Below are 22,302 nucleotides of genomic sequence, written 5' to 3'. Positions count from 1 at the left end.
AATGCCACTCCAAAGCGCACTATATGCAACTTGATCACCAAGTTCCTCGATCTCGATGGCAACTTCGTCGAATCTTTTCAGATGATCCCTGTCACGCCCTCCCAGCCGGTACCCTATCTGGCATACCCGAGAGTGTGATCCACAGCCCGAAGATCAGGTATCGAGTGATCAACCTCCCACATAAACAATAACATAATCATGAACAACCATAACAAGAGTGCGGAAGATAAATCATAGATCCAATAATGAAAGAATGAATCATAAACGAAACGGAATAATAGATATAATCAGAGTGTCAAACAGATAAGTAAAGTGAAGCAAAAATCCCACTTTACATCCAGCGGAAAAGTAGCTCTAAAGAATAAACTAGATAAAATCTAATCCCAGTAGCAAGTACATTGGGTAACTAAATTATTCTCCACTTTGTAGACGACATCCTTGTAGGTGTAGATCTCATAAATAGCACAAGGACGCTTCCACTCAATGGTCGGACTAAGCATCGTACGGAGCATAACCACCCGTGGGATCTTCCGAGTAATTGTGGTAACCGCAATCACCTTCCCGGAGATATGTCTCTTCGCCTTGCGCTTCCTCATAGGGACCGTCATAGTATTCCGTACCTGCAGGATAGTCTAACAACATTGTACAATAAAGGAATGAGTTTCAAAGAAACTCGGTAAAGCGATTAAAATCCATAATAACATAAATGGCGGATTCCGAACAATCATAAATGCAATATGATATGAGACAAACAATGAATGAATGAATCTAACTCTAAGTATGCTTTGGTCTCTATTGGCGGACATGCTTTAAGTCATAGCACCGTACTTCTTTAGGAAAGTCCACTCACATCCTCAACCATTTAAGATATCTTGGATTCTCTCACGGATCATTTCACCGGTCTTGAGCAGCCGATTGGTAATGGGTCCTTCATCCCTCGGGACAAACCTTGGCGGGGGTTAAGTCAACACACTCTCTCACAACCATTTGGTATAAGTCTTGGCGCATGTCGGGGTAATACCTAGCCAAATGCAAGTCTTCTACTTGGTTACATCAAGTCGATCCGGATACTTCCATTCCTCGTCCCCGACGATCCTTTCCGGTATCCTTCACACTAGAGTCGGCGTATCCTATGGCACCGACCAACTCGGACTACGGACTCATCAACCCTATTGGTTATCCACATATGGTAAACGGGAAGCTCTCACGTCCTCTCACGGGTTGGTTACCGGTCTTAAGCGCCCGTGAGCCCAAGTCTAACCATATGCAACCCTACCAACAAATGGCCCCCACAATGTGATTCCTGTCCTCTCACGGGTTGGTTACCGGTCTTGAGCGCCCATGAATCCCCATTGCTACCACGGGTCGTTCGGTCTCAATACCCCTCCGATTAGGGTCTGACATAACAGGACATCCTAGCCAAACACTACTAGACAATCCTATATATGTCATCCAACAGTTTAGGAAGGTGTCCAGAGGGCATCTCCGGAAACATCCCATAATATTCCCGTAGTAGTCCAAGGACAGAAATGTCAAAAGGACACCTCTCCTTTCCAAACCATACGTAAGCATACACATGCATCAATTCTTAACATCACATATATGGTAACTCCATATAAGGAAAGAAATCAATATTTACAATCACTTGTATAACAATGTTAAGTAAATCATTCATGAATCAATTCAACATGAATAAGTAATGCTACTGTAATCAAAGTTATGCAACAGTAGTATATCATTGTAAGAATCTAATTTAGGAAACATATTAATGATATTCAAATATAGAAACTAGATTCATGCTATCTATGTAATTAAGGAAATAACCATCCTTACCTTTTATAACTCGCAAAAGGATCCTAAGAAATCAAGTAAGATCTTGGCAAACTTGAGAAGAAGGTCCTAAACAAGTATATACAACATATTAGGAAAGATCCCTAACAGAAAATATATCAAAACATCCGAAACAGACCAATTCCGGAGTTGCTTGTACTCATTGGTCGAGTGGATTGGTCGAGTGGTCCAGTCGACCAATCGATCGACCAATGCATACGATAGCTTAGAAAATCAGAGTTTTGAGATATGAAACCCGAATTTGGTGGTTCAAAAGGGTACTAATCAAGGGGTAGACTACATCAGTAGTATTCTAGCATATAGGGGACCTCAAAACACTAATCAAATCAAGGTATCAAGATCCAAATTAGGAAACAAAAAGTTACCATAAATAAATCAAACATGGATCTTGATGAATTTTGAAATAGAAAACAAAGATAAGAACTATAGGAGGATGGATCATTGCTTTTGGTAATGAAAACATGAAAACATGCATAGGTCTTCATGGAATAAGGCTTAGAAGCATAAATCTAAATAAGGAAATAAAACCTACCATATATGTACTATCATGCATCATGAAGAACACATAGTAAGGTAGAAGAGAACAACTAGAATTCTATGGATTATGGATCATAGAAAGAAAACACAACCATTAACCACTAACATGATCAATGAAAGAAGATCCAAAGAGATCAGAACTCATATTAGAAGATTAACAGAGATTAAATCATGGTTTGATCATGAATCCTTCAAAAGCTTGCAATGATCATGGTTAAGATCATTGTTCTAGCCTTAAATCCTCAGGATGATCATGAGAACATGTTCAGAGATGTTTGCAACAGAGGATGCAGCATCTCTTCCACTGTCTCAACTCAAAAAGGAAAGAAAAACAAAGATGGAGGAGAAGAAGAGAGAGTAGACATACCTTTTGATGCAAAAAGAAGAGTTCCGACGAAGATCCGCCAAGAAAACTCCAAGGATGCAAGAGAGATGACTTGCAGAGGTCTTTGGTTCGTTCCAGAGGGTTTGGAGGCAGCAAATACGAAGTGGACTCGAGGTTAGACTTAAATAGAGCAAGAATCAACCTAATTGCCAAAGACAACACCCATTGGTCGAGTGGATTGGTCGATCGGCCCAGTCGACCAATCGACCGACCAATGCAGACAAGAAGGCCAAAACGAGGAATTGAAGGCCCGGATCAAATCCAAACCTAAAGGGGTTTTGTACACAAGTCAAGTGACTTACCTAGTAGGTAGAAATGCCTTCAAACCAAGATAGAGAGCACTCCAAGTCCATCAACTAATTAGATCTTCATCAGGATTCTGTTTCCATAAATAGAACCTCATCATCAACCTTCATGGATTCAAAGCCAGACACCAAGTCCTCTACTGGGATGGCCCAAAGCTGACTTCTTACTTTACTTCGGGTCATCGGACCTACAAATAACAAGGTTTCCGGGTCAAGGTTAGGGCTGGGTTTCACAATCCCGAATGGACTCATTTCGTCCTTGTCGTATGCCAAAGAGACTGTCGGACGTCTTTTTACTCCCGATCGCGCTGCGGAATCGGGCTATGAATTTCTGGGCCAACTCCCGGAAATTATTTATTGATGCCGGTCGTAGACTACTAAACCATTTAATAGTCGGGCCCTTGAGTGACGCTGGAAAAGTTCTGCAGAGCAATTCATCCTCCCGACCTAGCACAGTCATTACTGATTTAAAGTAGCTGATATGCTCCTTTGGATTTGTTTTCCCTTCAAAAGGGGTGAAGGTCGGCATGATGAAATTTCTTGGGAGAGGCATGTTCATGATTTCGTCTGAGAACGGCTCCCGATCTACTACGTCAAGATCCTCGTCATGATCCCGATCTTCCAGCTTTCGCTCGACCTCGGCCACTCGCCTTCGCAGCCGGTTCTGCCTTGTACCATCCTCATCGGATTCGACACGTTCCCCCTTTGAACGAGGGTTTGTAGTCTCCTTCCTTTGGGATGGTGCCCGAGAGGTCGAAATTCTCGACCTTGAAGGTTGGGGTTGGCTTTCCCCTTCTTCCTCCTTATCCACGATCTCATCGACCTCTTCTCGACGATCCCTGGGGGGCAAGGATCCTGTTTTAGGCGGCAACGAAATGCGCTCTAAAGCACTGATCCTTGTCCCATTAGGCGTGGTTTGGCGCTTGCTACGATCGGGTTGTACTTCCCTTTGTTCCCAAGTATTTTTTGTTCTCGGGATACGCCTTGGATGTCGGGCTCCTCGTACCGTCCTGAAGGCTTTCATTAGCCTTCCAGACTGGGTATTACGCCTTGGTCCTTGTTCGACCCCAATTTGATGCACTAAACCGCGTAATACCCCTTGCATTTCGAGCATACCTTTGCGTATCTCGTCCATATCTGCCATAATGGCCTGGTCCCGGGGACCTCGCGATGTTCCTTCTTCATTTGGATCGTCCAGAACCATGTTGTCTGGAAGTACCTCTTGTTCCTCGTGAACCGATGGATTAATCATTTCTTCGGGAATTACACGATCATCCCCTGTATTTTCTTGTCGGGAACGTCCGTTAGTTCGTCGCACCATGACTTCCAAGCTTTGTCGTTCCCACAGACGGCGCCAAACTGATGCGGATCACTTATGCTTCTGGATCCGGTTGAGTCACCTCTCGTATCCAATGATGCGGATCACTTATGCTTCTGGATCCGGTTGAGTCACCTCTCGTATCCGGGACGATGAGTCCTGCAAGAAAGGTTAGATGCGGGCCGGCTTGTGTGCCGGGCAGCCGCCTTCGATGGCAAAGTTAGATGATGAACCGAATGAGGTCTCGTGCAGAAGCTACACAAGATTATGCTCAAAGTGTATTGGTTGCTTACCGGAGGGGTAGATCTGTGCATTTATAGTGTGGGTGTTACCTTTTATGTATTTAGTAAGTCAGCCAGACAAGGGCTGATGTTTCTCCTTGGATCATGCTCCCTTGTTGTTAGTCCCGTTCAATCAGCTGCTGAGTTGACCTTCTATAACAAGGATGATTGCCATATCTGTGGCGTACGTTACGCTTTTGGTCATGGGTGATCGGCATCCTTCCCGATCAACTGTCATGTGGAGCCCCATTCGGTCCAGGCCCGATCAGGTTTTGTCCTGTTTTAACCGGGTGGAACCTGACTAATATGACAATGTATAATATTCGGGTTATACCCGATTGGTGCTCATCTTTCCGTATCAAGTACACCTAGCTTCACCTATGGTGTGAGCTCCTGAGAGAACCACTATTTCCTCCATCGTGAAACCTTTGTTGGAGAAACTAGAGATGAGGTCACTGAGATTTAAGCTTGGGGCAAGAAGGTCACTGTTGGCCATGCTAAAGCTTGTTGTAGTTGAATCTATTCTTCCCAACAGAATCGTCCATGGAAGTCCATCTAACTGCAACGCACAAATCTTGTTAGTAATTTAATTTGCACAAATTAAAAAGCATAAATATGAAACAACTGTATATAAGCTAGCTACGGGTGATGATGAGGGCTTGCTTACAGCTACAATAGAGTCGCGAGCAGCAACGGCGACAATATCGGCACACGAGACAACGTTAGGGCACAGATGCTTTCGACTTTGGACTTGATGAAGTCTATCTTGTCAAACCCTTCGAGTGAATGGTGATAGAGAATACTTTTTGATCAACTAGCTTACCACTAAGGAATGAAGGGTAGCCAGAAATAATTGTAGCATCCTGCATTTTGTTGCATAAAAAAGCAGACTTTAAGTTTTGATTGGTTTATAAATGTGAAAACAGAAATGCTTTATCATAGAAACAATGTATAGCTATTACCATGTGCGTGGAAGAACAAGAAACATACAACAAAAGTCCAAACCCAGAGGCTGAAAAACAATCAAAGGGTTTAAAGCCTAGTAAGATAAACACATATGGATCCTATGTATATATCACCAGAGAGTGGATCTTGTTTCTCAGAAGGTACCTCGTACCAGCCACCACGTGAAAGTCATCATCCAAAGTTCTTTTTAAGAACTTTTGGAAATCAAAATTACTTCCTTCTGGAATGTGAGCCTAAGAAGAAGAACAAGAAAGAAATCTGTTAAATAAAAAAATTGCAATTTAAATAAAGATTCTCAAGAAGAAAGAGATCTCCTTATATGGGACCCTTGCCCATGGCATGTCAAGTACTATCCCTAACCGTGCCTTCTTGAAGTCCACAAAATAAAAGAAAAAGATTTCAAGTAAAAAGTTGTCTAGGTATGCCACTGTGACACAGTATCATCAATGACTTCTCAGAAAAAAAGAATCAATCTCCAGATCTGATCTGTGGTTTCTGAAAAAACCCATATAAATCCAAGATATTCTCAAGTCTTCTGTGCCATTCAGTACTATACAACCTGTACTACTGTAAAGTTGGTACTCTAGGGTTTCAACCACTTAATGGTCCATAACTTAAAAAGGTAAGGACAAGGACAGCAATGGCCAATAGGTGGTGCAACTGTTCCTAAAATTTTCAACCTTCATTATTCATAAATTTAATTTCTGGGTTTTCTAGGAGGGGGAAAATTACAACAACTTATCTTGGTTTGAGGTACTGTTGACCAACTAATTAAACAATCTTGGAAATAGATGCGGACACAACAAGATGAGAAAACAGTACATTTATTTATTTATTCATTATTTCTTACTATAAAAAGAATATACAATGATGTGTAAGGTTTTCTTCCCCTTTCTTCTGCATAAATTAACTAGAAAGTAATCAAAGTTTCCATGACCCAGTAAGCAATAGCTCATATTAAATTACAGAAAGAAGTTACAGGAAATAATTGACAAAGAGAGAGAGAGAGAGAGGGAAAGATGGTCTTACTTGTCTCTTGAGATGGGATATATTAGGATGGGGCCCTCAAATGTACTTGGTGAGATGTTCTCCAACAGCAAGTCTCTAAACAGGGCAATTCCTGACTTGGGCACAAACATATTCAGCCATGGATGAGGAACATCCCAGAGCCCTATCTCTTTCAAATTCCTCCATCCTAACCCTATTCAGGAAATCAAAGTATGACACTTCTACACTGTACAGAAGTGATGGCATGAAGCTCAGTTTGCTAGATATCTCTTCAACAACCTGGAAAAGCCCAAACACACCATTGATCAGTTAATCTTGTTTGCATTTCTCACATAACAATACCATAAATGAACGTGCAGATAAGAGAAGTAAATAGAAAGGGTGATTGAAGATTTTTTACTTGGTCTAGATTGGTGTTCTGGCCAGGCTTATCATTGAATGCAAATTCTATATAGTAGTACACTTTAGAAGGGTCTAATTTGAACTGCGGATTGGAAGCCAAATTTGAACTACGGTCAGGCTTATCATTGACTGCAAGTTCACTAACATCCACCTGCAGAATGGCAAAATTTTTCATTAATCAGATAAATATCTTCAGGAAGGTATAAACGAATGGAAGCTATCAAAAGAACCACGAAGACTAGGCCTTAATATTACCTCAATGATAATTCCCCTGGTCATAACACCCAAAGAAGTATACATCTGACCAATGGGATTTTTCTTCACTCCAATTATCTCTAGGTTAAATGTGCACTTAAGCTCAGGGTGTGTAACATGGGCCTTAGTGAACCGCAAGCCGGAAGGACAAATGAACCATTCATACTTTGGAGGCTTCCTTGTAAAACTAGGTCCCATGAATGTGGCCTTGGTTATCATCCTCTTCCATTCCTTTGCTGCAAAATAAAAATATTAGGAAACTTTCATGTTCGCATGTTGGAGAAAAGAAGTTCAAAATCATCTCATCACATCAAATAAGCTCACAAACATGTACACCAGCATGAAAGGAAAATACCTAACAATCTCAAGACTGTAACAGAAGTCAAAATTTGCAAAAACGAAATGCAGAGTAAAAATAAGAGGAAAACATGAAACAACATTAATCAAAATGAAATATAAAAACTTACAAATCAATATAAGAATAAAAATAAAATAGAGGAAACTCACTTTTTCGTTTACCAGTCCTTACGACCCTGAACATCTCATCTTCAGCCACAGGTCTTACCTGCAGGGAAAAATAGTTCACCATTATAATGATCTCCAAGAGTTAGAAGTGTACTGATTCAAAAAATCTACCAAGTGAACACAAACTATTAACGTAGCCTCAAGAGGATGACCAGAGAAAGAGGAAAATGGAGTAGAAATTGGAACGGTGACGGCATTAACAGGGAATAACTCTCAAATAGACTACAATACTCATTCTTCACATTCTTAAGGACTTGAAATCCAGATCTTATGATACTGATGTTACAAGTGGTGAAAGCAATTCCAACTTACCTGAAGCTTCAATCGTCTCAGAAGTTCGAGCATTTGACAATTCTGACTCTAGAAAAAACCGCCAAAACTTTCAGAATCCTCAAGGTTCAAGTTCAACCATAGCTCCATTCTCTTCCGCAACTTTGGGGTTTCCATCTCCTTCCTTCAAAACCTCATTCATCCTCTGAAATTCTTCCAAAATCCCTAGGATTGAGAGAGAGCGAGCTCAAGAGACGTAGGAGAGAGAAAGAGAGCGAGCTTGAGAATGAGGTTTTCAACTCTTGTCTTCCAAAAACCCAAGAATCCTATTTCACAATTACTGCTGAAAATGAAAATTGAAACTGAAAATAGTGAAAAATTGGGGCGGGGTTGAGCGGGAGGAAGGAGGGAAAAGCCGGCGGTAAAATATATGAGGAAATATAGGGTTATTTGCAGCGGTTCTAATAAAACCACTGTTATATTGATATTCAGGGGTGGTAACACTGAAAACACCACTAATATATTGATATTCAGTGGCGGTACCATTAAAAACGCCACTAATATCTTGATCTTTTGTAAGCAAAACGCCACTAATATTTAAATAATTACCGACGGTTCTTAAAACCGCCACTAAACCCTTCGATCTTTCATCCGTGTGTTTCTCTCATTAGTGGCGGTTTTTTTAAAATTGCCACTAAATATACATTACTAGTGGCGGTTTATGGTAAACCGCCCCTAATTAAACGTCACTAATTCTACTTTTTCTTGTAGTGATTTGTTACATCCAACAAATATCCACTCCTTTACAACCCAATGACAAATCCCCGACCTAATAACTTCTACTCAGTTACACAAATCCTACTTAGACATCGGCTGCACTTAAAGATTTTGCCAACCACATATGAGCACTAAATATTTTCTTTGCACAACAATTTGAATAACTCTTGGCTTCTCCTTCATCCTCTTCTCTCCTTACATGATCACCAATTATCCTATGTTGATAGCAGAAAAAGATTCAAAAAGTGCAGGAAGTATTACTAATGTACAGTGAAGAAATGATTCAAGCCAGTCAATTTTACCCAAGGCAATCGCTATTGAATTATTCAGCCAAATGCATCCATCTTTTGTACTTCAAAGAGCACACATACCTTTAGACTTGGTATAAGCTTTGGAACTAAATCCGTGAATCAAGTTGCAAAAGCCTTGGGTTCCCAAGTTTATAAGACATAATAAAACTCCTTTTATAGGAATTGAGAAGTAAGATCAAGAAATGAAGATTAACCTAAACAACTTTGTGTTGTAGCTGACCCTTGCACTTTCCTGTAGCTTAAATTCAACCCACTCATCTGGATTGAGAGCTGAAAAAGGAGCAGAAACCCAAAATGAATGCATAGAGTAGGTTGTCAGGAACATATGCAGTAGGGTACCATACAAACTCCAAGTTTAGAATATTTGCAGTAAAATTTTTAATCAGATTTTGAGGTTTGTCAACATGGAGGCATCATTTTAAAGGCTTCCTCTTGGTCAGCAAATAACTGAGTACCATGTTTGCTTATTGACTTCTAAAGCTAAGAATGATATACTTTACAACAGTTCAACAATAAGTGATTGTTTCAATTTGTTTTCATTTCATTATGGACGAATACGGTTGAGTGGAATTTGGAAACGTTGGAAGAACAGCTGACAAGCCTTACAGTCACCGCACAGTTTATCCATATCGGAAATCGTGACGTTTTGTTTCCAACTTCTCAGTGATTTCTTGACTCATTCCTTTCGGTTCTCTTTACTCTTTTGGGCGTCTCTTGCAGCTGAAAAGCTAGTGCATGCATGGGTTTCCTCATTATTAATTATTAATTGGATAAGTGCGGAGTTGCTTCGATCGACTTTTCCAAGACTCATCAGCACAGGCAGCAGAGTAATCTGTCTCTCTCTCTTCTTCCGTTGCTGCTGCTTCTTCTGCATCTACGTCTCCTCCTAATTATCTGCGTCTTTTCAGGTACTAATGCAATCTTTGCTTTCATTACGTTTTTCCTGTGTCTTCTTTACATGAATTCTTTTGTGATATTCTCTTCCCATTCTCTTCTGATCTTTCTGTGTTTTAAGAAAATCCCCTTCATTTCAGGTAACAATTTCGGAAATTTTCTTCTTTTCAACTATACACATGCTGTGGAATTCTCTGCAGATTTCACATTCAAAAAATAGATAAATAAATAGACAATATAGTATGAAAACTAAACAACTTTTTCATCCGCCATTTCAGTACTGTGATCCAGCTGAACCTGTAACCAAAGAAATTTCAACTCTCAACATTCAATCAAATAACTTACTTTCTACCGGAAAAAAGATCAAACAAATTACTAAATGTGTATTAAGTAAACACTGAAAGATCAGAATTGTACAGTAATCAAGAAATAAAGCAAGACAGAAAAAGGCACCTAAATCCTAACATCCATGACAGAGAATATGAGAACAGTAAAAATATAAACAAAAAGTTAGGTCCAACGCTTAACAAAATTTGGTCAAACAAGCCAAAATCTAATTTAACTTTGATAAAAATCAAATAGACAATACAGACGTAAAGCTATTTCTATTATAACCATTAAACCAAACTCAAGAGATCCAAATGCTCGGAGAACACAGATTTCCTCCAAACCGAGATGAAGATACCGTGCTTGAAAACCGGACAACAATGAACCTCTGATACTCAAGACACATCACTGCATCTACAAGCAGTTCCCACCGAAAAGACTAATCTACAGCAGGAACTACCATATTCGGCAAAGAGCAATAGTAGTATGAGATTCCACCAGAAAGAGCCGCGATTACTCCAAATGGAATTCTAAAACCACCAGAATTCGGTTTGGGTCCATCTTTGAATGTATTGTTCAATACAATTGGAGTAGCATTTGATAATCTTCTAAAGAACAGAGCCATTTTCGATCTCCGAGACGAAGCAGAGATGAAATGAGACTCTTCGATCGTGAAGCAAAGCAAATAAATGGACAGGAACGATCAAGACTTTTGTTCAACCTCCTGCTTCTTCTTCTTCTCAAGACTTTCACCGAAAAATACCTTTTTGGGATTCAAGGAAGTAGATGTTGACACAGATGATGAGTGTAACCGTTTCGTCTGCTTTGACACAGATGATGAGTGTAAACGCGTACTAAAGCTCTTTACTCTTCTGCTTCGATCAAAACTAGAAGCTTTCAACTCGTCTTCTGCTCTGCGACTTCGTATTTTGGAAGTTGGGGCTTTTGATTTTGAAATGAAACACGAGTTCAACTCGTCTTCTCCTCTGCTTCTTTCTTCCTCAACCTGCTGCTGCTCGAGCTTCTCCAAGATGCGAGCTTCGATCGATCGTGTAGCAAAGCAGAATAATCCCCAGCAACTGATTTCGATCAACTCTGACGGTAAACCCTAAACCTCCTCCTGCTTGCTGTTCTTCTTCTTCTCCAGATTTTCAGAGCTCCAAATTGTTCACACGAATGTTAAGATTGGGCGGTGAAAGCCATGAGTTTTGTGTATTTCAAAACATTTTGAAATTCTCAATTGAACCGCTGGTTTTGGTTTTTGAATTCGTATATATGTATTTTGTATGTTGTGTTTTTAAAACGTATTAACCAAGTGTATGGAATACCAATACTTGAGTTACATAAACCACTTGGACCGCTGTATTGTCATTGGACCGAACTGTAAGCAAAACAAAGTATTAAAGGTGGCTTTATGTTATTTTAATGGAAGGATGAAGCCAGCCGTCCGATCTAATCGGACGGTTGACTTGACTGTCATCCACATTTATGGCGCACGACAGAAGCAAAATTTGACAGAAAAAGGCATAGCATGGTTTCCAATGAATGCATACGTTTTAGGTAAGTTACACAAAGTAATTCATAGATAGGGTTAATCTTTTGTTACTGCTGAATCCCTCAGAAGGACATAACCAAGCCTATTTTGTTACTGCTGAATCTCTCAGAAGGACATAATCAAGCCTATATGAAGCAAAATACTATATGTCAATTTTAAGATAACTGACAATTCTGATACGACATAAAAACAATGTACGGTCAGTGGTTTAAGTTGATGGCATAAGATATATCTGACAAAAGACAGCATGACTCAGATTTCCAAAAGGGTTATCTCAATTTTGCTTCAGTAGTGCCTCATAAATGCGCTTGACCGTCTAGTCAGCCGTTCGATCTAATCGGACGGCTGGCATCATCCTTCCCTTAAAAAATTGCAAAACCCACCTTTATTACTTGGTTTATGGTGACAGTTCGGTCCAAGTGGTACTTGGCGGTCCGAGTTGGGCGGTTCGAGTGATATGGGTAAGTAAAGTATTGGTATTCCATACCAATTGGTTAATACGTTTTAAAAACACAACATACATAATACGTATATACGAATTCAAAAACCAGCAGACTGGTTGAGTTGAGATTTTCAAAATGTTTTGAAAAACACAAAATCCAATCTGGAACCGCCCAACCCTCATTTCGTGATTTCGACTTTGATGCATCTGGAGAAGAAGAAGGAGGTTGAAGAAGATTCCGGCTCTGGTTGTAGAGCATTGTTTCAAGCTACCTTTGGTTTTCTACAGTCTCTCTCTCTCTCTGTGTCCTCTGCTCTTTCCTGCAACGACATTCGAAATTTTCAAGCTTTGTTGTAGAGCGTTTGTTTCAAGCTTTGTTGTTAATCTTCTCTTTGTTTGTGATGATTGCAGAGAAGCAGCCGAAGAGGAGGTGTGGAAGACAAAGAAGATCAGAAGACGAGAGGAGAGAGATTGAGAGAGAGAGAGAGAGAGATAAAGATGGGCCCTTAAAAGCCTGCAATCGAAATGAGTGGCACTGCACCAGGAGGAGTAATGCTCTCTAGCTGCTTGTTTTTATTCTTGTGTGGCTTCAGGATCTTCTACCTTCTGGCTTTATTAATAAATCCATCATTCTTTTACTCTCTCTATTCCCTCTTTGGATTGTGCAAGGCTTTTCTTTGTCTTTTTCGACCCCTTCCATTGCTTTTACCATCATTTCCTTTTTAATTTGTATTCCAATCCCCTCTGTTGTTTCTCTTTCGATTTGAAAGATAATCCTATTTCGTTTTTAAACTTTAATGCGTGTTGGTTCTGTTTTATCCATGAAAAAGTTTTATTGGGCCTCTTAATAGTCTTTGTAATTTTTGAGAGAGAGAGAGAGAGAGAGACAATCTTTTGCATTGATTTTATGGGTTAATAAAATGCATGGAGTCCTTTGGCCTCTGAAGCCAAAATCTTTTTGTATTTTTGGGTTTGGGGAGGAAAAATCAATCTTGTGATGAACCAAAACGAAGCTAAAGATGGTAAAGAGACGCACATCTTTTTGGCTTTTGATTTGATTGTTTGGAGGAAAAGGAAAATGATGAGTCCTGTGGACTTTGTCCTGTGCGTTCATGTTTTTGAGTTCAGTTTGGGAGCCTACTTTTAACATCAATCAAATGTATGTTCCTTTCAAGAAAGTCATGAGATGAAAGTATGAAAGCTAGGAAATAATGATTTCATATTCTTTGGTCAGGTTCTATGGAGGAAATTACATATTAGTTGGTTCATTCCTTGGTTGAAGGTGCTCTCCTCCATATGGGTGAGAGGTACGTTATAGCTCAATCCTGTATTCTAGCCTTTGTTGCTACTTTAGACTACTGTTATTGGTGTCTTTATCTGAATTCATCCGTTGAAGTTCATAATTTCTGAATCTTTTATTCTGATCACTATCTGTTGAAGTTCTTCACTGGAGTTTATCAAATTAGGAATTCTTTGGCCTAGAAATTGTCTTCATAGGAATGCTTTTTTGTGTCTCTCATGCTTTAAAATGGATTAATTCTCTCTGCTATTATATCTTTGTTTTAGAGGTAGAGAGTTCAGTTTGATCCCTTAATAGTGTTCATCTTCTTTCCTTTGTTCAAAAAGTTGCAAATACTGGATGATTTACATTTTAAAGGCTGAGGGTTCAATTTGATACAATAAATTTCTGTAATGGCTGTAATTTTCTCAAGTCTCTCAGGATAGGCATGGGCTCTATGCGTTTTCAATGTTCAGAGTTGTAGTTCAAGTAAATATTTTTGTTTGATATTCTTTGAGTGTTTTTCTGTTGTTTTCCTGTTCCCATATCCACTAAATAACTTGGTTCCTTCCTTCTGTCTGTTACAACTCCAACCCTCTATCTGTGGCAGTAAGCTTGTGCAAAACTAGAGCGTCTCCGTAAGATTGCGACTTCATTATCTTTTGTTGTGTACTCTAATAATCTCTGCTAGGTCCCATCTCATTGCTCATTTCCATTAGTTTTCTAGCTCTTGCTAAATTCCACTGCATTGAAGCAACTTTGAATATTTATATTCAAGTTCAAAATAGTGTGCTATTCTTTTCAGTTATTTGGTTATCGTTTATCTGATTCATATTCTGGTTATTAATTTAACTTTTTGTAACTGTATTAAATTAATTGATGCATTGCATCAGATACATGGTTTTAGAACTGGAATTAGCCAATCCTCTTTTTAAAGCCTTTCAGAAATTATGAAGGCAACCTCAAGTGCTTGAGATGCATTCAGTCTTGGATTGCAGTGTGGTATTGAGAGGAAAGATCATCAGAGCTTCACTCTCATGTTCTCAGCTCCCATCCTATTTATCACAGTAATTCTCCCTGGCTTGTTCTGTGGGTTCAGAATCTCAATGAGCTCCTGATATGGAGAGTTTATGATCAGACCGGGTTCATACCTTGTCCGACCCTCGACCCTGGTCGAGACGGAGAAAACCGAATCGCTCCCGAGCGAACCGGATCCGGAAGATGGCTTGCTAAAGAAGAAAGCTTATTCGGCTGCAAGCGTGCCCTAATCTTACTTATGGATTAGGGTAATCACCCTGATGACGGCAGACTCAAACTGACGGCTGCGGATAATCATTATCGAAGGGATAACCATCGCATAACCTAAAGGTTATCTCAGGAGTCCTCTACTAGCCCAAACTAGTAGAAGTCTATCGCTCAACGGATCTCACTGATAAGATCCAACGACTACCCAAAGAAGGCTCAAGTGCATCCAATGAAGGAGATTCGAAGGTACACTCTATATAAACCTCACTACCATACAAGGTGAAGGACGGATCAATCGATCAAAAAGAATACTATCTGAGACTCAGGTTCAGATACATACCGATAGACCTAAACTATCGGCGTTACGCTATCTAGATCACCTTTCCCAGCTTCTTCATTCCTTAGCTCGTGCTTCTAGCAGAGCCGTTTGTGATTAAGTTCATCAACTGACTTAGCCTTCGGAGGTGGACTCCCGACCCCAGCGGTCGGGCCACATCTGACGCTTTCGTTTTGTAGGACATCACGTGGAGATCCAAGGGCTGAGCAGATTTTGGACACATCATTTGGCGCCGTCTGTGGGAAACGACTTGAAAAGCCATGGTGACTAGATCAGCAGCCGCAGCAGCCTCTGCACAACACAATTCCGGTGTTCAGATACCTGGAGTGAATAATCCAGATATTCCCCAGGAAAGCCAAAATCCTATCGAAGTGGATGATGGCCAGGGAGGACGTAATCCTCCTCCTGATACAATCCAAGATCAATTGGATCATGTAAAGATTCAACTCTTGGAGGTGAGCCAAGCACTCCGCATGCTCACCAGACGAGTGGTTTTACCACAAGAGCCTGATCAACGCGATTCAGGGAGACGTGCATTGCCACGTGACCAGAGAATGGCTGAAGACCGGAATGTTGATCAGAATTTCCGTGAAGGAGACCGAGGACTTCGGAGGATCGATGATCAACCGAGGCGAGGCGATCGGTTTGACAGACCGCAAGAGAGTACAACTGATTCAAGCACAAGGTTGGATACAGGGGTAAGAACTCACTCACCCACTGTCAGAAGAACCGTTCGTGATGATCGAGCAGTTTGTGACGAGAGGAATGTTCGGGAAGGACGGGCTGTCCGTGATGATCGAGTAGCACGGGATGATCGTGTTAATCGAGGTCGTGATCATATTGCTGAAGATCACCCGACCCAGATTGGTCAAGAATTGGCCAACATCAATGAGAAATTAGGGCGGTTGGCTAAGGGAAGAATAATCGAGGATATTTACTCGGTCATTCGGAAGACTCCTTTTGCTGAGCCAATTGCGGGATATCGGTTTCCCCATAACTTCCGTTTGCCTACCTTCTCAACATTCGATGGCTCCGGAGATCCAACAGCTCACATCGGCTATTACCAACAGACCATGGCAGTTTCAGGTAATTCTGATGAAATTTTATGTAGGGTTTTTGGTTCATCTCTAACTGGAGCAGCACAAAAGTGGTTTTCTAACCTCCCCTCTGGAAGGATCGTAAACTTTGACGAATTGGCGCGCCAATTCATAGGGCGATTCCAGAGTGGGATACAGGTCAAGAAAACGGAAGAAACCTTGTTCTTGTCAAACAAGGAAAGAGCGAATCGATCAGAGAGTTTCTGAAAAGATTCAACAAAGTGACAATGGAGATAGAAAACTTGGATGAACAAGTAGCCAGAACCGCTCTATTCACAGGACTCACTAATCGGAAACTCCTAGAGTTATTACTACAGGATATACCTACGACTTATGCTGAGTTGGTACAGAGATGCCAGAAGCAGGCTGATGTGAAATCCAGCCCAAACCTAGCCAGGGCACCCTATCTGTTTTGGGTAAAGAAGGGTTAGTTTAAATGTTTGACCTTAAAGTTGGACCTTGATTTGATCTTAGCTTGTTGCTTGTAGACCCTTTTGGTTGACGATTTGGTGTCAGAACCCAAACCCATGGACATTGTCGATGATGCCCCTCACTTGAGAGCATTGTCAGTGTTAGTTTTGAATCTGCGCACCGAAGAGGGGTGAATTAGTTGAAATATCTAATGAACTCCTGTGCTCAATACAATTATATTTCCCAAAACTAGACTTCTTAATGGACTTCCAGGAGAAAACCCCACTCAATTTGACCCCATATAACCTTTCAAATCCCTGTCCGAAGTTGCTGAACTATGTCTGTCAAATCCTGCTTGCGCATCAGAAGAAGATGAGCCTATTTGGTGAACCTAATGAACTCCAATTCTTGATCCGAAGGTATTTCTGGAAACTAGACTTCTTGATTCACTCGTAGAAGAAAACCTCACTCAATTTGACCTTGTATAGCCCTCCGAATCCCTGTTTGAACCTTGCTGTCCTGATTGGTCGACTCATTGGTCGACTGGACCAGTAGACCAATCCAATCGACCAATGGTGTCTGAATTTACCAATTTGGTCCAGTCTCCTCTATTTAAGCCTAATCTCGGTAATACTCCGCCTCCTATGCCTCCTAAGCCTCTGGAACGAGTTAGAACCCTAATCTAATCAATTCCCTTGCATTCCTTGGTGATCTCTCTCAAGACTTGACGTAATCTTCTTCCTCTCGCATCAAAGGTATGTCTACTCTCTTTTCTTTCTTCTCCATCTCTGATTTTCTTTCTTTAATCTGTTCTTGGCTGAGATTAGGAAGAAGATGATGCACTCTTGCAACCATCCACTCCATGATCTCATCTTGTTCCTTGAGATCTATGATCATCATGATCTCAACCCTAGCCAATGGAATCTTTGAAAACCCTAACCCTAATCCTTTGAAACCCTAACTTGGGTGATTATCTGAGAACCTTTTTGGTAACCTCCCATGTGAGGGAAACCTCATGGGTAATGTGGAGGTTGATCTAAATTCAATATTCTTTAATTCTTCTTGTTGTAATTGGCCAATCATCAATTCCCTCCCTCCTGTGATCTTAACCTTTTTATGGGAACCATAAGGGTGAAACCCTAATTTCTTGGGTTAGATCAAGAACCCATCTTTTGACCATGATTATCTTCCCATAATGTTTCTATTAATCTAAACAAGATTTTCTTATTATGTTCTTGATTGCAACCATTCCCTTTCTTCCTGTGATCATAACCTTTTCATGAGAGCCATAAAGGTTGAAACCCTAATTTCTTGGGTTAGATCAAGAACCCATCTTTTGACCATGATTATCTTCCCATAATGTTTCTATTAACCTAAACAAGATTTTCTTATTATGTTCTTGATTGCAACCATTCCCTTTCTTCCTGTGATCATAACCTTTTCATGAGAGCCATAAAGGTTGAAACCCTAATTTCTTGGGTTAAATCAAGAACCCATATTTTTACCATGACTTGATGATTTTATCTTCCCATATGATTCTAATACATCCTAAGAAGTTCCCCTTCGAATTTCAGATCAATCCGACTTCAAACGAAGAAGTTATGGCCAAAACAGTTTTCACTATTCCGTCTCGACTCGATTGGTCGATTGATTGGTCGACCGGGTCAGTAGACCAAGGCAATCGACCAATGAAGTCAGTAGCTTCAATTTTCGCTCGATTTGATTCGTTTGCTCTCTGATCTTTTAGGTATCTTTCCTAATGTTGTATCTATTCTTGTTAGGAGTTTATTTGCCATGTTTGGTGTCTCTCTCTTTGATCTTTGGATTATCTTCGGCGATAATCAGGTAAGGACAGTTGATTCCTTAACTACATAGATTGCTTGTTCTCTGGTTTCTACTTTATGAAACTATGAGATTACCTACTGTTATTGTATTTTAATTCTGATCTCCTACTGTGGGAACAGTAGCACTTATTTATATCATCTTTTCATTGTTTATGTTATATGAATTACTTATTACTGCTTAATCTGATGTTGCTTTTACATTCTCTTTTATATGATGAACTACTGGTTGTGTATGTCATGACTGATTTGAGAATGTGTTTGCTTAAGTTTGGTTTAGGATTGGGAAGTGTCCTTTTGACACTTCTGTCCTTGGACATTATCGGAAATAGTATGGGATGTTTCCGGGGTTGCCCATCGACACATTCCCTAATCAATGTTTGTCATACCTATGGATGTCTAGTAGTGTTTGGCTAGGATACACCCCTGTTATATCAGACCCGATTCAGAAAGGTATTGAGACCGAACGACCCGTGGTAGCAATGGGGATTCACGGGCGCTCAAGACCGGTAACCAACCCGTGAGAGGACGGGAATCACATTGTGGGGGCCATTTATTGGAGGGTTGCATATGGCTAGACTTGGGCTCATGGGCGCTCAAGACCGGTAACCAACCCGTGAGAGGACATGAGAGCTTCCCGTTTACCATATGTGGATAACCAATAGGGTTGATGAGTCCGTAGTCCGAGTTGGTCGGTGCCATAGGATACGCTGACTCTAGTGCGAAGGATACCGGAAAGGATCGTCAGGGACGAGGAATGGACGTATCTGGAATTGAGTTGATATAACTGACTAGATGACTTGCATTGGGCTAGGCTTTTCCCTGACATGCGCCGGTACTTATGCCAAACGGTAGTGAGAGAGTATGTTGACTTAACCCCTTACCATGGTTTGATGTGGACTTTACCCATTACCAATCGGCTGCTCAAGACCGGTGAAATGATCCGTGAGAGAATCCAAGATATCTTAAATGGTTGAGGATGTGAGCGGACTTACCCAAAGAAGTACGGTGCTATGACTTAAAGCATGTTTGCCATAGAGACCAGCATACATAGAGTTAGATGCAAACATACATTACTTGTTTCATATTGCATTGCATCTTGTTATGGTTTGCTTCCATGTTATTTATGTTGTTATGGATTAACTTGCCTTACTGAGTTTCTTTCGAAACTCATTCCTTTTTTTGTACAATCTGTTGTTAGACTTCTCTACAGGTTTGGATATCTTTGACGGCCCGTATGAGGAAGCGCAAGGTGAAGAAGATGAAGACTGAAGAACAAGAAGAGCTGACTGAAGATGTGGATTAGATTTCCTTTGTTTCTTCTAGACTTATCTTTTACTTTACTTGTATTAGCTTAGAGCTTTACTTGGATTCCGATCTACCTTCCGCATGTATTTGTAGGGTATAATTCCGCTATACTCTACAGTTGTCTTTTGATTTTGGTATCTTGTTATTCCGCACTCTGATATTTTTTTTATGATCCTTCTGAGATCCTTTCTTGACTTTTATTATAAATTACTTGAACATTATGATTTGTTCTTGCTTTTGATTATGTTATTGTGCGAAATGGATGTGATCGTTCCTAAACTTGATCTTTTGGGCTGTGGATCACACTCTCGGGTATGCCAGATAGGGTACCGGCTGGGAGGATGTGACAGCTGAAGTCATGGAGATTCTAGATGCGCGCCAAGGAGATAATAAAGTCTCCAATAAGGAACAAAAGGCTCCTGAGCAGAAGCAGAAGCCAAAGAAAAATGTTCGCGATCGGGTTGGAAAATCCCAGCCTTGGCGCCAAAGATCCCCCAGTAGAAGTGAGTACACTCCATTGAATGCTCCTCGGGCTGATATTTTGAATATCCTCAAAAGAAAAAATATTTTGAAGTGGCCGCCTAAAATTCTTTTGAAACCTGGAGAGCAGCAGGATCGGGAAAAGTATTGCCGATTCCACAAGGACTATGGTCATTATACTAATGACTGTCGTCATCTGAAGGCAGATATTGAAAGATTGATATCTCAGGGACATCTGTCTAGTTTTGTTAGCAGGAGAAGGGAGGAGCCACGCGGGCCACGTGCGGCTGCTCCAAAGAGGGATCGTTCGGTTAGTTTAGAACGATCGAGGGAGGCCCTGAAGTCTAAAAAAGGCAAGGAGGTGATTGAAGCTGCTACTCGGTCACCGATCCTTACCATCTTCGGGGGACCAGAGCCCGAATCATTCCGGAGTCTAAAGACAAAATCAAAATTTGTTGGAGCCGGAGAGGCGCAAGAAGCAGAAGAAGCTGAATGGTGAAGATTCTATCACCTTTAGCGAAGAAGACGAAAGAGACGTATGTTTACCTCATGATGATGCTATAGTCATCAAGGTAGAGATTGCACGGCGGGAAGTGCATAGAGTTTTGATTGATACAGGGTCTGCAGCTGACCTAATTTCCTACGAAGTGTATCAAAAATTGAAGGTGGATCAGGACTTGATGAAACCTTCATCTACACACCTATATGGCTTTGCAGGGTCATCTGCAGTAGCGGAAGGATCGGTTCAGTTGGATCTATCCATTGGAAGTTTTCCTAAGGAAACAACTGTCCGAATCAATTTTTTGGTGGTTCGAGAACTACCAGCCTATAATATGATTCTCGGGCGACCATCTTTATCCAAGATAGGTGCTATTGTTTCGACAAAACACACCGAAGATAAAATTCCCGACGATATGGGAATTGGTCAAGTCTCCTCGACCGACGGAAGATCTCTCGGCGGTGTTATGTTGCCTATTTAAAAGATAAGGAGGGTCCGAGGAAGGTTACTGCCCTCCCCATAGAAGTTCGAGATGATCGGGAAGAGACAGAGATGCAAAGGCCCGAACCGGTGGAGAAACTGGAGCAAATTCAGCTGTGTACCGAAGATGAGAAAAAGATTACTTATATCGGGTCTGAACAGCTAGAAGAGTTTAAAGATGAGTTGAAGTTTTTTCTTCAACAGAATAAGGATGTATTCGCATGGTCTCCGGAGGACATGCCTGGGATCGATCGGGCCATTGCAGAGCACAAACTCTAGATAGACCCTAAGGCGAAACCAGTGATACAGAAAAGAAGAAATTTCTCTATTGAAAAGTATGAAGCCGTTCGGAGCGAAGTTGAAAAACTTAAGAATTCTGGTTTCATAGAACCAATCGAGTGCCCAACTTGGTTGGCCAACGTGGTGATGGTGAAAAAGGCGAATGGGAAGTGGAGGATGTGTACAGACTACACAGATCTAAACAAAGCTTGCCCAAAAGATTGCTACCCGTTGCCTTAGATTGACCTCTTGATAGATGCGACTGCAGGGCATGAAACTTTAAGTTTCATGGATGCCTACTCAGGGTATAATCAGATCCTTATGAATAAGGAGGATGAGAAGTATACGGCTTTCATGACTGATCGTGAGAGCTATTATTACAAGGTCATGCCTTTTGGCCTGAAGAATGCAGGAACAACATATCAGAGGGCCGTCAACAAGATTTTCAAAGAGCTGATAGGAAAGAATGTTGAAGCGTATGTTGACGATATGCTAGTGAAAAGCTTTACAAAAGCAAATCATATTGCAGATTTGACTCGAGGTTTTCTCGATCGAGGAAGCATCAAATGAAGTTAAACCCGAGAAAAATGTGCCTTTGGAGTCTCCTCGGGCAAATTTTTGGGTTTCATGGTATCAC

At 40.8% G+C, this 22,302-nt stretch overlaps 2 protein-coding genes and 1 long non-coding RNA gene across 3 annotated transcripts; 1 reads left to right on the top strand and 2 right to left on the bottom strand.

The window, feature by feature from the left end:
- Nucleotides 1-3,295: 3,295 nt before the first annotated feature.
- LOC149022323 (uncharacterized) lies at nt 3,296-5,979 on the bottom strand. The gene is made up of 4 exons (XM_089147588.1): nt 5,788-5,979; nt 5,640-5,689; nt 5,345-5,540; nt 3,296-5,236 (listed from the first exon to the last, which is right to left on the bottom strand). Exon 4 carries the CDS (start codon nt 4,397-4,399, stop codon nt 3,296-3,298), a length of 1,104 nt encoding a protein of 367 aa, XP_089003714.1. The 5' UTR covers nt 4,400-5,236; nt 5,345-5,540; nt 5,640-5,689; nt 5,788-5,979.
- Nucleotides 5,980-6,673: 694 nt separating this feature from the next.
- On the bottom strand, nt 6,674-8,376 carry LOC149022322 (uncharacterized). Its single transcript, XM_089147265.1, has 5 exons — nt 8,146-8,376; nt 7,816-7,873; nt 7,309-7,544; nt 7,052-7,204; nt 6,674-6,930 (listed from the first exon to the last, which is right to left on the bottom strand). The coding sequence occupies exons 1-5, from the start codon at nt 8,176-8,178 to the stop codon at nt 6,748-6,750; spliced, it is 663 nt and encodes a 220-aa protein (XP_089003391.1). The 5' UTR covers nt 8,179-8,376; the 3' UTR covers nt 6,674-6,747.
- A 1,634-nt stretch (nt 8,377-10,010) lies between these two features.
- On the top strand, nt 10,011-20,083 carry LOC149022321 (uncharacterized). Its single transcript, XR_016172029.1, has 4 exons — nt 10,011-10,099; nt 12,821-12,958; nt 13,644-13,716; nt 19,821-20,083. It is a non-coding gene; the product is annotated as an uncharacterized LOC149022321 (long non-coding RNA).
- The last annotated feature ends 2,219 nt before the right edge of the window (nt 20,084-22,302 follow it).

The sequence above is a fragment of the Hakea prostrata genome, chromosome 3 (assembly GCF_041222555.1).
Source record: "Hakea prostrata isolate BN-2017 chromosome 3, UWA_Hpros_2, whole genome shotgun sequence".
Taxonomy (NCBI): domain Eukaryota; kingdom Viridiplantae; phylum Streptophyta; class Magnoliopsida; order Proteales; family Proteaceae; genus Hakea; species Hakea prostrata.
The sequence above is the reverse complement of the archived record's forward strand: the minus strand, read 5'-3'. Positions and strand labels throughout refer to the sequence as shown.